Source organism: Sinocyclocheilus anshuiensis, unplaced genomic scaffold, assembly GCF_001515605.1.
Source record: "Sinocyclocheilus anshuiensis isolate Anshui unplaced genomic scaffold, SAMN03320099.WGS_v1.1 scaffold1115, whole genome shotgun sequence".
In the NCBI taxonomy this organism is placed as follows: domain Eukaryota; kingdom Metazoa; phylum Chordata; class Actinopteri; order Cypriniformes; family Cyprinidae; genus Sinocyclocheilus; species Sinocyclocheilus anshuiensis.
Genome location: NW_015547735.1, coordinates 693884 through 711120, shown reverse-complemented (window position 1 = coordinate 711120; position 17237 = coordinate 693884). Strand labels below are relative to the sequence as shown.

The following is a 17237-nucleotide window of genomic DNA, read 5'->3' as shown; positions in this document are numbered from 1 at the left end:
TTTAATCTAGATTTAAACAGAGAGAGTGTGTCTGAACCCCGAACGTTATCAGGAAGGCTATTCCAGAGTTTGGGAGCCAAATGCGAAAAAGCTCTACCTCCTTTAGTGGACCTCGCTATCCTAGGTACTACCAAAAGTCCAGAGTTTTGCGACCTTAGGGAGCGTGATGGATTGTAGCGTGGTAGAAGACTAGTTAGGTACACAGGAGCTAACCCATTAAGGGCCTTATAGGCAAGTAATAATATTTTGTAACGGATACGGAACTTAATAGGTAGCCAGTGCAGAGACTGTAAAATTGGGGTAATATGATCATATTTTCTTGATCTGGTAAGGACTCTAGCTGCTGCATTTCGGACTACCTGTAGCTTATTGAAGATGCAGGACAACCAGCTAGCAGTGCATTACAATAGTCCAGTCTAGAGGTCATTAATGCATGAGCTAGCTTTTCTGCATCAGAAACAGGTAACATGTTTCATAGTTTGGCAATGTTTCTAAGACGCAAGAACGTGGTTTTTGTAACATGGGAAATATGATTTTCAAAAGACAAGTCACTAATATAACACCTATATTTTCAACTGTAGAGGAAGTAACAGTACAGCAGTCTAGTTGCAAATTGTAATCCAAGAGATTCTGTGTACCATTTTTGTGGTCCAATAAGTAATCCGTCTTACCCGAATTTATTCCGAGAAAATTGGTCATCCAACCGTTACATTAACACTGTTATCTTGGCTAATTTAGAAGTTTCATCTAGTCTTGTTGAAATGTATAGTTGAGTACCATCAGCATAGTGAAACTAATCCCGTATTTTCTAATATTACCAAGGGGGAACATATATTGAAAATAGCAGTGGCCCTAGGACAAATCCTTGTGGCACTCCATATTTTACTGGTGATAATGGAGATGACTCCCCATTTAAATAAACCGTGGTAGCGATCGGACAGGTAGGATCTAAACCATCTTAAAGCCTAACCTTGAATACCTGTATAGTTTTGTAGTCGACCTACGAGTATGTCATGATCTATTGTGTCAAATGCAGCACTAAGATAAAATAAAACTAGCAATGAGATGCAGCCTTGGTCTGACACAAGCAGCAAGTCATTTGTAATTTTAACAAGTGCAGTTCCTGTACTATGGTGGGGCCTGAAATTCTTCCTAGAGATCGTTTTTGCAGGAAGGAGCACAATTGAGCAGACAACTGTCTAAAATTGTAGAAAAACTGAAGATTTTAAATGGGTCTGTAATTTGCCAGTTCACTAGGATCTAGTTGTAGTTTAATACTTTAGCACAATTTGTTAGTTCTGAAAGTCTCCTGAAGTTCAAACGCACAGAATCTTCAGGGTCTCTAAAATCCTTTGAGAACCCAAACAGGACCAAGAGTCGATAAACCAAATGATTGATGGTAGATTTGTAGCTACCTGGGAGTCAGTTAACACTTGCATAAACATGGGAGCAACATCTGATTGGTAGCTCTTCACAAAATAGTTAGTTTAAAGTCTTAGTTTATTAAAAGATTTCTCAATCATAGAATCAGTCTCACTTCTCCACTAGAAACCACAGTAGTGGCGGTCTTCACAGCAAGATCTCTTCCTAAAGGGGAAAGGGGGAGAGAAGAGTGAGACAACCCACAACTAGTCGGAGATTAAGCAACATTACAATGTTACAGCAAGTACTCACTTTTCCTGGTGCAGCTTTGCTCACAGGAGCCGGAAGAGGGATGGCACACCTCTGTACTGCAGTGGATGAAGATCTGAGAAGCAGAAGCACCCATTACAAAACATCAAGAGGCAGAGTGTAAAACTGGTAAAGTGGGGAACAATACAGTTTCCTGCAGAGGAGCCAGTGAGGCTGGATCTACAAATGTGAACATCTTCACAACAAAGCGCTTGTAGTGGGTTGGGAACTGAAGACCAGACGATCCAGTCACTGGAACCAGTGTGGTCAGGTAACGGTCATCCTGGTAAGGGCATCTAAACAGTGGTATAGAAGCATTAGGGATGGCGTACATTAGACTAACTGGATAAAGATCGGCTGTACACTCACCCGTCGATCAGAAGGTCCCACTGGGGGAGACTGAGTGGACTGGGGGTTGAAGTCGCCCAACAACATCCCAGCATCAGGACAATGTTGGGGTCAGTCCTCTCCATAATGCGCACCCCAACATACACAGGCTCTCGCAGGACTTGTTACAGGATAATCAGCGTCACTGTAGTAGGACGTGTAGGCCTCATCCCCTGAGGAACAGAAGTTTAAACATTCAAGTTTGACAGGCTTTAAGACAGGACAAGACCTTACCTTCTGCACACCCTTTGGTGACACATTTGCCATTGGCCAGTCTGAGCTCCACCCTGAGAGGTCCAGGAGCAGCTACTGGTGGAGGTGGAGGAACAGAGTTGACCTCCACAACCAGGGCTTCCACAGAAGTTCCAGAGTACCTACACTGGAAGAGAAGCCTGAAAAACAGACGGTGAGCTTGTAGCATTTATCAGAGACTAACAGTCACACCAAGTCATAGATCACTTACTCAAAATGACTGTCCCTTGTGATTGAACCAAACGGTCCAATCCCCACTTCATATGAAGAAGTCATTCTGTTCTCATACACCACATATCTGCTGTCCTCCTGTGAACAGGAACAGTGTCAGCATCCAGTCCATCATAAGCAATGCAGAATAAAACCAGAAGCAGCTGCTCACCATCATGCTCGTGCCACATGCGGTCACAGAGAACTGGTATATAGCAAAGTAAGGTGTGGACTCCACAGGAGCGCAAGGTGGGTGATTTCCACCCAGTAGACGAACAGAATCCAGACTCAGTCGAGGCAGAGTAACATCTCTAGCCACCACTACCACAAACTGACCATCTCTAATACACTGGACTGTCACTGGATCAAGGTACAAGAGCAGGTTAACGCTGAGAATCAGTTTAACATGAACCGAATAAGATTGAGAACACTTACCTGCCCTCCCATAGTAGCACTGCTGTCTTTTAAAACAGCAGTTGATAGCTTCACACTCAGCAGCACTGATCCCAGGTTGTCCACATTGGATCTGCTCATAATCAGCTACAGCACATTTATCAAGGACCTCTGTCTGCGCCACTGGCTTCTGAAGCTGAAACTGCTGAGGAAACCGCTGGTTAGTTTGTCGTCGAACTGGCTGCTGAAACCACTGGTCAGTTTGCTGAATCATCAGAGCTTGAGGGTTCTGGGGCACATTACTCCACTTTGGAACAGCACTGCAAATAGAGCCAACCAAAACACATAGTGTTTGGAAACAAATTGAATACCACTTTCCTGCCATTACTAAACAACTGAACACAACTTCAGAATGCCTTGGACTTCTATTTGTACTCTGCAAATTAATCATCGTTAACAACCCCACCTCCTTTAATCAAGAATCATTACAGCTACTTTGACTAATTAAGAATTTATCTTAATTTTTGATTGGTTGTTTTCCCACATGAAACTAAATGACCACTAAACTGACCACTAAATGACTACTAAACTGAACGACAACAACAATAGCAGTTGTGCTCATTTTACTTTTTTGAGATTAATGGGTTGACAAATAACCAATAATGATAAAAAAATAATCAAAGTTATGGAAGACAGTCAGTCTCATAAAGGGTGTTGCAGATGCAGATGAGTATTGTCAAATGCTAATTTTTAAGTTTAAGGATAGTGGTGCTAATTTTGAAGTTATAATATCTCCTATAATTGTAGTTATAAGCCTTTTTTCAAATTTTCGTCTGTTAGACATTTTAAATAAGATTAACTGTTACATCTTTTTTTTTTTTTAGGATTGACTCAAACTTGCTGGCAAGCAAAAACAGTAATTCTTAATGTTCACTTGAGTGTTACAATTTCAAAAATATAAACTGAACAAGGACTATGAAAACTGAGTAAATTTGTAGTTCTTGTACTACATTTAGATACACTAAGCAGAAAGTACCAAGCCTCCAACTTCTATCCATTAGCTCAACTTGGCCATGTTCAAGCAACCCTTTTATTTGTATAATCAGATAGGGTCCCAGGTCTTGACCTCACATTAGGAGTGCGCATTTCCAGACTTGGGATACATTTACACAACGTGCTAAAAACAATGTTTTTTCTTTGCACTTTTCATGTACAGGTGATAATGTCATCCAAGCGATCCTCGTTCACATGGATCTGCAAAAACTAAATATTATGCACGCCATGCCAGTAGCTGCCGATGTAAACTAGTAAATACACGCCACACACATACCTTTAGGGTGCACACGTAATGTGAAAGTTGTGATTTCATGTGCAAATTTACATTTTTGTAGGTTGTGCGGACACTATTATTTTTAAATGGCAAAATTTTGAAAACTGGTTTTAAAGTACATTTTCAGGCCCCCCAAAATTACACTTTAAATGAATGGCCAAAACAGAGCTTTTGTTAAACCATCACGTAAAAAAAAAAAAAACCCTTAAATCACATGAGCATGGAGTTTGACACTTTAAGGGTTGCAACTCTAGAACACTTGATATGTAGCAGCGCACCTGTTCAGTTTTGAATGAGTTTCAGGTCAGAGGCAAACACCAAAACTACTACTCAGTGTTAGGGAAAGTTACTTTTAAAAGTAATGCATTACAATATTGCGTTACTCCCTAAGAAAAATAAAATAAAAATCTAATTACGTTACTTGGTTACTTTTTATGGAAAGTAATGCGTTACATTACTTTTGTTACTTTCGAGTTACTTTTTTTTTTTTTTTTTGAGCAGGACTTCGTTGTTTTTAATACATATTCTATTTATAGCAAATGTAAAAGCCCTTTCACACAAAAAGTATAATGAATAAACCTCAGGCTGAAGGAAAAGTAAATTCATGTCTGTACAGTAGAACGCAGGTGCACACTTCAGGCCAAAAAAAAAAAATTGTTAATTATCTAAAGTCATTTTTGCTTAGTATGGTTGAACTGGATCAAAGGTCAGCAGCAAAGACAAAGGGTTAGATACATTTAACAAATAATTGCAGGTTTGCATCATATCCTCAGATTGCATTTCACTGTTGTAATTCATTTTGATGAATACTAAATCTGTATTGTGTGAGTGGGATGAATTAATGCACATTCACATTTAGTCTAGAACTACAGTAACATGTTCACACAGCACACAACTCCTCTGCGCTTCCGATTTCTCCCAATATGGGGACAGGGGACTTGTCAGTCAATAAATGGGAAAACAAAGTAATGCAGAGTTCACACTGCACAATTTTCAAAGACGTCGCATCACTGTTGGTTTCACGCTGAACGACTATCTGGGGTAGCATTCAGTTGTTGCTGTGTTCACACTGCACGATGGAACGACAACAGGAGGTTACACACTGCATGACTTTACAATAGGAAGAATCGACGACAGCTCTATCTGGTGCAGGGTTGCCAGGTTTTCGCTACAAAACCCACCCCATTACTCAACTAGCCTGAAAATAGCCCAATTGTTTTGAGGGGGTCCCCCAGTAAAAATTGCATTCGGGGGATAAAATAATTTTTTTGGCAGGGTTCTCCTGGTAGAATTCACATTCCAGGGCCTAAATATCACGTTATTGGGGTCTCTTCCACCTGCTGACATAAACAACCGGCAGCAATCGCGGATTTGGCAACACTGGTTTGCAAACCAAGTTTCATTTAACTCCTCCCCAAACTCCCCTCTGCCCTGTATCTTGGTCTCTCATTAGCGGTATGTCATCGCCGATGTGTTTCAGTCAGAACTCATTTCACACAGCGTGATTGGGAATCGCCGACAGCGCCAGATATTTAACATGCCAAATATTTCACAGGCATCAGCGATTCCCTCAGATCGCGTCTTTGATAATTCACACTGCGTGATTGTCACTCGCGTGAACGAGCACCAATTTGCCTCTGATTTCAGGCATTTGTCAGCGATTTCACAAAACCTGTCGGCGAGTGAAATATCGGGCTAAATCGTGCAGTGTGAACTTTGCATACATTTGCAAAAAAGTAACTCAGATATTTTCTTAAATCAGCGTGTTACTTTACTAGTTACTTGGAAAAAAGTAATCGGATTGCATAACTCCCATTACTTGTAATGAGTTATCCCAACACTGCTACTCAGTACACAAGCAAAAGGTATGAGGGGGCTCATTATGGTGATGCCGTATCAGCAGGTGACCCTAGTGTTCTTTGTTAATAGGTACACAAAGCTGAGGGAGGGAAATTTCAACACCCAAACACATAGTAACTGGACCTTTGTGTCGTCATGGCCAAAAGCTCAACATGGACAGGCAAAAGAGAAGCGCAAAACTTTCAGTTTTCCAGGAAAGCTGAAGTCAAAGCAGTGTAGATTAGAGTTACTTGGGAAGAGAACAACTTTGAACACTTGTACAAATTTAACAAACTCCACTGAACAAGGTAGCCCAAACAACCACAAACTCCAGACAAATTCAAGGTTTATTAAAACAGCCATCATAACATGTTTATATGACCAGGGTAACTTCTCCACTAGAAACTATGGTGTGCTCACTAGAGACGGCCTTGACATCAACATCCCTTCCTGCAAAGGAGGGTGAGAAAATGGATTACCACTTTAAAACAAAACCAAAAAGACTAAAAATGGAAGTCACTCACTTTTCCTTGAGCAAATCCGCTCACAGGAGCCAGAAAGAGAATGGCACACTGATGTACTACAGTGGATAAAGATCTGACCAAGACAGAAAAACCCCATTAGGATTAAGAAACTTGGAAAAAAAAAAACCGAGTTAATGGGTGGGAAAGAAAACCTTTTCCTGCAGAGGAGCCAGTGAGGCTGGATCTACAAATGTGAACATCTTCACAACAAAGCGCTTGTAGTGGGTTGGGAACAGAAGACCAGATGATCCAGTCACTGGAACCAGTGTGGTCAGGTAACGGTCATCCTGGTAAGGGCATCTGAAGACGAAAGGTTAAAGTCTCCCAGCAGACTAACTGGATAAAGATTGGCATTACTCACCCATCGATCAGAAGGTCCCACTGGGGGAGACTGAGTGGACTGGGGGTTGATGTTGCCCAACAACGTCCCAGCATCAGGACAACGTTGGGGTCAGTCCTCTCCATAATGCGCACCTCAACATACACAGGCTCTCACAGGACTTTTGTTACAGGATAATCAGCATCACTGTAGTAGGACGTGTAAGCCTCATCCCCTGAGGAACACTGGGGTTTAAACAGACTCAAGTTTGAGGCTTTAAGACACAGGACAAGACCTTACCTTCTGCACAGCCTTTAGTGACACATTGGCCACTGGCCAGTCTGAGCTCCACCCTGAGAGGTCCAGGAGCAACTACTGGTGGAGGTGGAGGAACAGAGTTGACCTCCACAACCAGAGCTTCCACAGAAGTTCCAGAGTACCTACACTGGAAGAGAAGCCTGGACAACAGACGGTGAGCTTCTAGCATTTATCAAAGACTAACAGTCACACCAAGTCATAGATCACTTACTCAAAATGACTGTCCCTTGTGATGGAACCAAACGGTCCAATCCCCACTTCATACGAGGAGGTCATTCTGTTCTCATACACCACATATCTGCTGTCCTCCTGTGAATAACACTACTGTTGGCATACAGTCCATAAGCAACGCAGAATAAAACCAGAAGCAGCTGCTCACCATCATGCTCGTGCCACATGCGGTCACAGGGAACTGGTATATAGCAAAGTAAGGTGTGGACTCCACAGGAGCACAAGGTGGGTAATTTCCTCCCAGTAGACGAACCGAATCCAGACTCAGTCAAGGCAGAGTAACATCTCTAGCCACCACTACCACAAACTGACCATCTCTAATACACTGGACAGTCACTGGAACAAGGTACAAGAGCAGGTTAATTCTGAGAATCAGTTTAACATGAACTGAACAATATTGAGAACACTTACCCGCCCTCCCATAGTAACACTGCTGTCTTTTCACACTGCGTGACTATCTGGGGTAGCATTCAGTTGCTGCTGTTCACGTCACACGATGGATCGGTGACAGGGGGTTTCACACTGCATGAATAAAAAAAAAAATTAAATATTTCACAGGCGTCGCCGAAAGCAGTGAGTAGTGAACACCCAGAGCAGTTGGCAACCAGTCGCTGTGGTGCCCGAGGAGCATTTGGCTGTAGAAGAGAGCACTCTTCATTCAATCCCCAACCTACATTCCCTACTGATATTGAGATTTAAATCTGCAACCTTCAGGTTACAAGTCCGACTCCAACCATTAGGCCACAACTCCCCAGCTTGCAACTAAATCTTTCCCATTTAAGCAGATAGTACTAGCAGAATGAATCAAATATGACCTTACAAGTTGTGGGGGTGGGCAGTCATGGCCTAACGCTTAAAGCATTGGACTTGTAACCCAAAAGGTCATGGGCTCAAGTCTCAGTACCAGCAGGAATTGTACGTGGGAGTGAATGTATAATGCTCTCTACCTTATATACCCACAGCTGAGGTTACCTTGAGCGAGACAAAACCCTCAATTGCTCCCCATGTGCCACAGCAAAATGTGCATGCACACTTGGATGGGATAAATGTTGGATGGGTAAAACATCCTGTTAACCAATCAGAAGTTCACGATTAACCCTTAATTTGGTACCTTATGCAGTGGCCCAGGTTAACAACTGTAGATGGATAAGGGTCATGGCTTATACAGAAGCCTGGACTCAGAATGCATGACCTTACAAAAGGTCGTGGAACCTTGGTTTAGGTCAAAAAAAGAAAACTGGGAAGAGGCATGTAATACCAGCTTCTGTAAAGCCAATACAATACCAATAGACAAAGATCTCGTTCCACAGTTTATTAAAAACACTAGATTTACATGACCAGAGTGACTTCTCCACTAGAAACCACAGTCTGCTCACTAGAGACGGCCTTGATACGAGTGTCTCTTCCTGAAAAAGAAATGTTAGAAGTGTGAATTGACGTATAAAGCGGTTCCTATAGTCTAGACGGAGCAAGAACTCACGTTTCCTGGTGCAGCTTTGCTCACAAGAGCCAGAAGATGGATGGCACACCTCTGTACTGCAGTGAATGAAGATCTGACAGGGAAGAAAGGAGCAAGTCAGAATTCATAAGTAGTAAAATTAAAATGTTCTAGTAAAGGGGGGCATACAGTTTCCTGCAGAGGAGCCAGTGAGGCTGGATCTACAAATGTGAACATCTTCACAACAAAGCGCTTGTAGTGGGTTGGGAACTGAAGACCAGACGATCCAGTCACTGGAGCCAGTGCAGTCAGGTAACGGTCATCCTGGTAAGGGCATCTGAAGATGAAAGGTTAGAAAGTCTCCCAGCAGACTAACTGGATAAAGATCGGCTGTATACCTCACCCACTGATCAGAAGGTCCCACTGGGGGAGACTGAGTGGACTGGGGGTTAATGTTGCCCAACAACGTCCCAGCATCAGGACAATGTTGGGGTCGGTCCTCTCCATAATGCGCACCTCAACATACACAGGCTCTCGCAGGACTTTTGTTACAGGATAATCAGCATCACTGTAGTAGGACATGTAGGCCTCATCCCCTGAGGAAGAACACTAGGGTTTAAACAGACTCAAGTTTGAGGCTTTAAGACACAGGACAATACCTTACCTTCTGCACAGCCTTTAGTGACACATTGGCCATTGGCCAGTCTGAGCTCCACCCTGAGAGGTCCAGGAGCAGCTACTGGTGGAGGTGGAGGAACAGAGTTGACCTCCACAACCAGAGCTTCCACAGAAGTCCCAGAGTACCTACACTGGAAGAGAAACCTGGACAACAGACGGTGAGCTTCTAGCATTTCAGAGACTAACAGTCACACCAAGTTATAGATCACTTACTCAAAATGACTGTCCCTTGTGATGGAACCAAACGGTCCAATCCCCACTTCATACAAGGAGGTCATTCTGTTCTCATACACCACATATCCACGGTCCTCCTGTGAATGCAACACCGTTGTATCCAGTCCATCATAATAACGGTCATCCTGGTAAGGGCATCTGAAAGGGAAAAGGAGGTTAGAAAATCCCCAGACTAGCAGGATAAACATTGCCATTACACTCACCCATCAACCAGAAGGTCCCACTGGGGTAGACTGAGTGGACTGGGGGTTGAAGTTGCCCAGCAGCGTCCCAGCATCAGGACAATGTTGGGGTCAGTCCTCTCCATAATGCGCACCTCAACATACACAGGCTCTCACAGGACTTTTGTTACAGGATAATCAGCATCACTGTAGTAGGACGTGTAGGCCTCATCCCCTGAAGAACAACACTGGTGATTAACCAGAAACTGCTGCAACCTGGAGTCTTAAGATACTAGGAACACATGGAACAAGAACATACCTTCTGCACACCCTTTGGTGACACACTGGCCATTGGCCAGTCTAAGCTCCACCCTGAGGGGTCCAGGGGCAGCTACTGGTGGAGGTGGAGGAACGGTGTTGACCTCCACAACCAGAGCTTCTACAGAAGTGCCAGAGTACCTACACTGGAAGAGAAGCCTGGACAACAGACGGGGAGCTTGTAGCATTTGTCAGAGATTAACGATTAAGAACAGCATAGATCACCTACTCAAAATGGCTGTCCCTTGTGATGGAACCAAACGGTCCCATCCCCACTTCATATGAGGAGGTCATTTGGTTCTCATACACCACATAACCACTGTCCTCCTGCAAATAGCAACACTGTTGGCATCCAGTCCATCATAGGCCATGAAGCATAAAACCATAAGCAGCTACTCGCCATCATTCTTGTACCACATGCGGTCACAGGGAACTGGTATACAGCAAAGGAAGGTGTGGACCCCACAGGACTGCAAGGTGGGTCGTTTCCACCCAGTAGATGGACTGAATCCAGACTCAGTCAAGGCAGAGTAACATCTCTAGCCACCACTACCACAAACTGACCATCTCTAATACACTGGACAGTCACTGGAACAAGGTACAAGAGCAGGTTAATTCTGAGAATCAGTTTAACATGAACTGAACAATATTGAGAACACTTACCCGCCCTCCCATAGTAACACTGCTGTCTTTTAAAGCAGCAGTTGATAGCTTCACACTCAGCAGCACTGATCCCAGGTTGTCCACATTGGATCTGCTCATAACAGCTACAGCAACATTTATCAAGGAGCTCTGTCTGCACCACTGGCTTCTGAAGCTGAAACTGCTGAGGAAACTGCTGGTTAGTTTGTTGAACTGGCTGCTGAAACCGCTGGTCAGTTTGCTGAATCATCAGAGCTTGAGGGTTCTGGAGCAAATTACCCCACTTTGGAACAGCATGACAGAACACACAAACTACCAAAATCTGAACCAAACACCAACTTCCAACCATTGTTCAACAGCTAATCACACTGTTCAGATGTTGCCCTTTGGTCTTTTTGTACTCTACAGATTTCAGCTAATTAACGATAGCTCCTCCCTCTTCATTAACACTCATGGTTCTCCAGACCTGCAGAAATGGGAGCTTATGCAACTGAGTGATTCTCAATGGATCTCAAGAATCAATTCTTATTTTTCCCATTTTGAACATAAATGCACAAACGTAATTCATAATATCTTACTAATCTGATTGTAATTGGTTCTCAAATTCTGTTAACATGGTGTTTCTTGATTCCAATGTCATATTGACAACAAATAAGAAAGGTTCAAGCCCAGGTTAGTTACTGGAACCTGCCAAAAGTAGATGTTCATCTTTGGCGCCGTTGTCCTTACCACTCCCTGCAGACAAGTGTGCTCAAATATGATGAAAATACTATTTTAAGCATTAAATGATTTTAAGTATATGGAAGCTTATTTCCACAACAGAATTAAAAAAAAAAAAATGAAAAAGGTTATTTTGACTATTTATGTCATGACTGATCTCACAGTTCGCTAATATCTCAACGATGCTGACTTTTTTTTTGCCAAATTTACCTTTTTGATTCCTTGGGGGAAATAAGCTTCCATAGAAGTATGTCATGCAAGTTTATTGAAACCACTGGAAAATACAGTTAAAGAGAAACCCTGACAGCCTTTTATTCTTTACGATCAGACCTCACACTTTCTTTAGTAAAACATGACTGCAAAAAAAAAAGAAAGAAAAAGAAAAGAGCAATCTGAGTTAACATGACTAAATCAGTTGACACTTAATGGACAAGTATAATAGAAGACCCCAGCTGCAAACACCAATTTTAGAATGTTTATTTTTTCACAAACATAATACATACATAAAACTTTTCAACATATTCAGCGCTTCAAGCTTGTTGTTGTTAAATAGAATTGAATTATTATGTAGTTTCTTGGCACTATGGTCAAGATGCCTTCCATGATCTGTCTTTGATGGTGCAAGATCAAGCATACATTTAAATAATAATAACAAGTAAGCAGTTGATCTAAACTACACAAGTACTGCCATGGTTTAGGCTGGATACATGTCATGCGTTGGAAACCATTTAGTGCATTTGAAAAGATTTTCCCCTCTCTTTCACGATGAGCCAATGATGACTGACCCCTAGTGGTTTCGGTTTCACCTACTATTCAAATTAGGTATAGCTGACTAATTTTGACAGACTTTAGGCTATTACAGGCGAGGACCCATCGATTATAGGAGGTTAAATTTGAAGTGTCCAGTTCATTTCTCGGTGGAGAAGGCCCTCTTCATGAGAGGCGGAGGCGTCTTTCCCGCCTCGTAGACTGAATCCGGTAGTGGGGTGCTGAGACAACACCAGTCTGGTATGCGACCCATCTGGTTGTAGTAATCTCTGGACACCGAGCGACTCCCTAAAATGTCCTGCAATGCTCCAAATATAGCACCTACATGGGAAGAAGAGACAAAACAAGCTTGAGTGAATGGTTCAAAAGTTCACTGGCAGAAAATTGAGATATCCAGGTGTGTTGAAGGAATAGTTCCCCCAAAAATGAAAATGTGCTCGCTCTCAGGCCATCCGAGACGTGGATGAGTTTGTTTCTTCATTAGATTTGTGACGCTGCAGCACAAAAGCAGTCTTAAGTCGCTGGGGTATATTTGTAGCAAAAGCCAACAATACATTGTATGGGTCAAAATTATCCCATTTTTCTTTTATGCCAAAAATCATTAGGATATTAAGTAAAGATCATGTTCCATGAAGATATTTTGTAAATTTCCTACCATAAATATATCAAAACTTAATTTTTGATTAGTAATATGCATTGCTAAGAACTTCATTTGGACAACTTTAAAGATGATTTTCTCAATATTTAGATTTTTTTGCACCCTCAGATTCCAGATTTTCAAATAGTTGTATCTCAGACAAATATTGTCCTATCCTAACAAACCATACATCAATGGAAAGATTATTATTCAGCTTTCAGATGATGTATAAATCTCAATTTCAAAAAAGTGACCCTTATGACTGGTTTTGTGGTCCAGAGTCACATTTGTTGAAATGTAGCATCACATCCAACGACTTTTTCATTGGAGGAAGTGTTATCCAGCTAACAGGGAATGTGCTGATGAGGTTATGAACAATCGTTCTGCCAGTAACATTAACAGAATGTTCATTCAAAGTCATTTGGTCTTTAATAATGTTCTCAAAACATTGGCACAAATACATAATTCATGCATTGATCATGGAATTTTTCTGAAAAATTTTAGCTGGACGTTCGTCTAACATTTTTTAAAAATGTTACTACTTGTTTCACGATGTTCAGAGAACATTCAAAAGTAACGTTTCCATCAAATGATCAAATGTTCCCTTAACATTCTCATAACCAGGAAAAAACATTTTAAAACAACTGGACGTCCAGTGAACATTAAAAAATAAAATTTTCATAACTTCATGGGAAAGCTAGCAAAACGTTATCAGAACATATTTCTGTTAAAGGTGCCATAGAATGGAAAACTGTATTTACCTTGGCATAGTTGAAACACTACCTTGGCAGTGTTGCCAGATATTCCTATTAAAACAAACAAAAACCGATAAATAAATACAAATAAACCGAAATTATTTCAAATCTTTTGCAATTAAGATAAGATAAAGATATCGCTGACCCTAAACTGCAACATCCTACTTTATTAACTTTCTAAAGTGTCAAAAAAAGTGGAAAAGACAAGTCCAAAAACGATTATAACAGCTGGATCTGGCAACACAGAAGCTTCACTCACGACTCTCTCAAGCCTCGTTCACCCCGCCAGCATCTCGCAGCGATCACGGACGCTAAACAATCTTGCAAAATCTCTCAAAATCTGTATCTTCGTCTGATACAGGCTCAAACATATAAGGTTGGATGCCTAATCTCTGCATCGTTCACGCCGGACAGTAGAGATCTGTTTGCTGTGTGAGCTACTGAAATGAGCCAATCAGAGCAGAGCTCAACATTATTATTCATGACCCTTCCAAATAAGGTAATAACAGACCATTTCATTCTAGGGACAAATCCTAGGGTTGTAAATGGACATGTAAAACAGTTTCTGGAGAATTTTTGTCTTTCCCTAAGCCACATACCTTCTATGTAGATATGATTTAAAATATAAAGTATCAATGCATTCTATGGCACCTTTAACTGGGATTATGAACTCATATTTTAGCCAGAAGCAATAGTTTGACGTTAAAAACGTCTTAATGTTTCAGCTTTTGTCTTCTCCAGATGTTAACTGATGGACTGGAGTGCTGTGGATTACTTGTGGATTATTGTGATGTTTTTATCAGCTGTTTGGACTCTCATTCTGACGGCACCCATTCACTGCAGAGCATCCATTGCTGAGACACTGATGCAATGCTACATTTCTCCAAACCTGATGAAGAAACAAACTCATCCTGATCTCGGATGACCTGAGGGTGAGCACATTTTCAGCGAATCTTCATTTTCACAACTGCTTTATAAAACGCGTTAGATCTTTTCTCGTCCCATGCAGAGGTCAGGAGTCTCAAAGCCTCGGCCGTGCCGTTCTTTGCTCACCTCCTAACCAAGCGGTGCAGTTGGGTTTGGCGGGTGGGCTGTGGATTCGGAAGCTCTTGGTAGCCAGAGCATCGCAGTACTTGGGTTTCTCCACCAGTGAGCGGATCTCAGACAGCAGTCGGTGCAGGAACCCGGGAAGCATGGCCGTACCGCCGATTATCACCACGTTCTCCGACAGAACCTTGCGAGTGTCGATGGGACACTGGTGAGGAACAAACACACAATGAACAAGGTGCATGCTGGGAAAACGGAGGACTATAGATGTAATGGTATGAAAATTTCTCATCACGATTATAGTGACCAAAATGATCACGGTATTGTTAAAATGTGCTGGACACTTAAATCGTTTCACCAATTTTTGTACTTAAAATCAACAATAAATACAATTCATTTCTGTTTGCATAAACACTAAAACTATAACATTACCAGTGATGTCCGGATTTTAAATGACAACAGTTTATCTAATTACGTATGAAACCTCACATTTCAGCCTTTAAATAAAGAAAAGGGTTAAATCAAAATGATAACTGATTAATAAATGATTATGTATTTTATCAGCTCCATAAATAATTCTAGATACCTTATGTGAATTGTTTAAATGTGCAGAATCCACATAAGCTTGTTTTTCATCAACCGGTCATAAATTACAGCAGGGCATGCAAATTAACTCCGTTTTTGTCTAGACAGAAACTGCACACAGACTGAATGTGAATATAAGTCTCTGTAAATCCACTCTGTGACAGCAGGTGGCGCTGATGGAGAAGCAGAATTACAGCTGTTTCCCGTAAAGAACACTAGTTTATTAGGTATCACACATGGAGCGAAGATGAAAACAAAATGCCATCAAATCTGTTTTGAAGACAGTCAGAACCTTCAGAGGTACATATAATTAATTCATTCATATATTCATTTGTATAATTCCCTTAGCACTCTTTTAAAACCTCGCAGCTTTCCGCCGTGTTTTCACACAAATCGAAACTAGCTAGACTGTGGGTGTTAAATTGAAAATAAATATTAAATAAATTTAGCTTTGATTATATAAACAAACCAAACTAATTAGTGATGCATGCAACAAAAATATTAGCTGAAACAGTTTTGTAAGCGGCTGTGGATAAATGTCAATAAAACAGCTTTATAGAGAGATTAATAACGTCACATCTACCTCAAGAAAAACATTAAATGACCATAAACTTGATAGTCAGCAAGAAAAAATAACTCTAGGAGGAACATTATGATAAATATATCCATTAAATTACATATTAATTAAATCTGTTACTGAATCTTTTGTCACAATTATTTAATGCATGTTTACACAAATCTGTCATGAAGACAAGTTTTTTTTACAGCCACCATTTAAATGTTTATATTTCAACAACGAATTATTAGCTGATATAAAAACTGCCTTATGTGCAATTTAGATGTCGATATACATATTCATAAATGTTATGTTTGAATGAATCTGTCATTAAAACTGTTCAAATGCTTATATTTCAACAACGAATTGGAGTAGAAACAAAATTATCTCATTAAAATGTTTATACGAAAACTGCTTTATGTGCGATTTAAATGCTTAATCAACTCGGTTTTTACTTGAGTGTTGATTATAAAATAAACGTGATAATTAATGGACTATTATTCGTTTTGTTTTTTAGCTAAATGAAAACTTTAATTGGTAACGAGACTTTCAGAATTTATTATCACATCGAATAAAACAAATGAAAGGAACTTTTCAGGAACGTCGTAAGAGAGGAAAAGCAGAACGGTTTAACAGTCCCTCCAGGATTCTGTGATCGCTGAATTTATCGCAAAATCAAGCAAACTCCGCAATTTTCACAAGAGCTCACACATTTTCGTAATTGCCGCAGATTTTCCGCAGATTTTGGGCTTAGACGCGTCCCGTGACGTCATTGCGACATGCATTCAGTCAAAGAAAGGTTTCTCAGTTCCAAAAATGGAATGAACAGCCTTGCGTTCTCTTCAGTGAAGAAAGCAGTTGAATTCGTCGCAGAATTCTGTTAAAGCTACAGATATCAGAACAAACGCCACTGATGTGGAAACCAGGAAAAACATTGTTCAACAAACACAAATCACCACCGTTCACCATGGATTTAACAGTAAAACTACAGGAACAACTTGTGGCAGAAATGGTCTAATGTTTTCGAGTGCCTGACAACTTTTCCCAGCACTTCAAAGCTTTTAGTGTTACCGAATTTGAAAGTTATTTTTAATGTGATGACATTATTTGTTCATCCTTCATAGGTTGCCCCCATTTATAAAACTAAAAAAAGTTTCATAATGTAGGAAAGCAAACACTTATTTAAAAATAAAAAAGACATTAAAGGCACAATATGTAATTTTC

The 17237-nt window shown here is 40.9% G+C and overlaps 2 protein-coding genes and 2 pseudogenes across 2 annotated transcripts in view; all 4 read right to left on the bottom strand.

The window, feature by feature from the left end:
• Positions 1-1484: 1484 nt before the first annotated feature.
• On the bottom strand, positions 1485-3319 carry LOC107704386 (zona pellucida sperm-binding protein 4-like; annotated as a pseudogene).
• A 3119-nt stretch (positions 3320-6438) lies between these two features.
• Positions 6439-8211, bottom strand: LOC107704365 (zona pellucida sperm-binding protein 4-like). Its single transcript, XM_016507277.1, is given in 9 exon segments — positions 6439-6532; positions 6607-6679; positions 6759-6906; positions 6968-7160; positions 7226-7383; positions 7455-7552; positions 7623-7810; positions 7886-7928; positions 8194-8211. Coding segments are annotated over 9 exon segments (996 nt in total). The 3' UTR covers positions 6439-6455.
• Positions 8212-8771: 560 nt separating this feature from the next.
• Positions 8772-11321, bottom strand: LOC107704384 (zona pellucida sperm-binding protein 4-like; annotated as a pseudogene).
• Positions 11322-12150: 829 nt separating this feature from the next.
• actr10 (actin related protein 10) overlaps positions 12151-17237 on the bottom strand; it is an 11246-nt gene continuing 6159 nt past the window's right edge. The window contains exons 11-12 of the mRNA XM_016507275.1: positions 14879-15080; positions 12151-12754 (exon numbers count right to left, since the gene is read on the bottom strand). Coding sequence (XP_016362761.1) covers positions 12573-12754; positions 14879-15080 — 384 coding nt within the window. The 3' untranslated portion in view covers positions 12151-12572. The remainder of the gene's footprint in view (positions 12755-14878; positions 15081-17237) is intronic.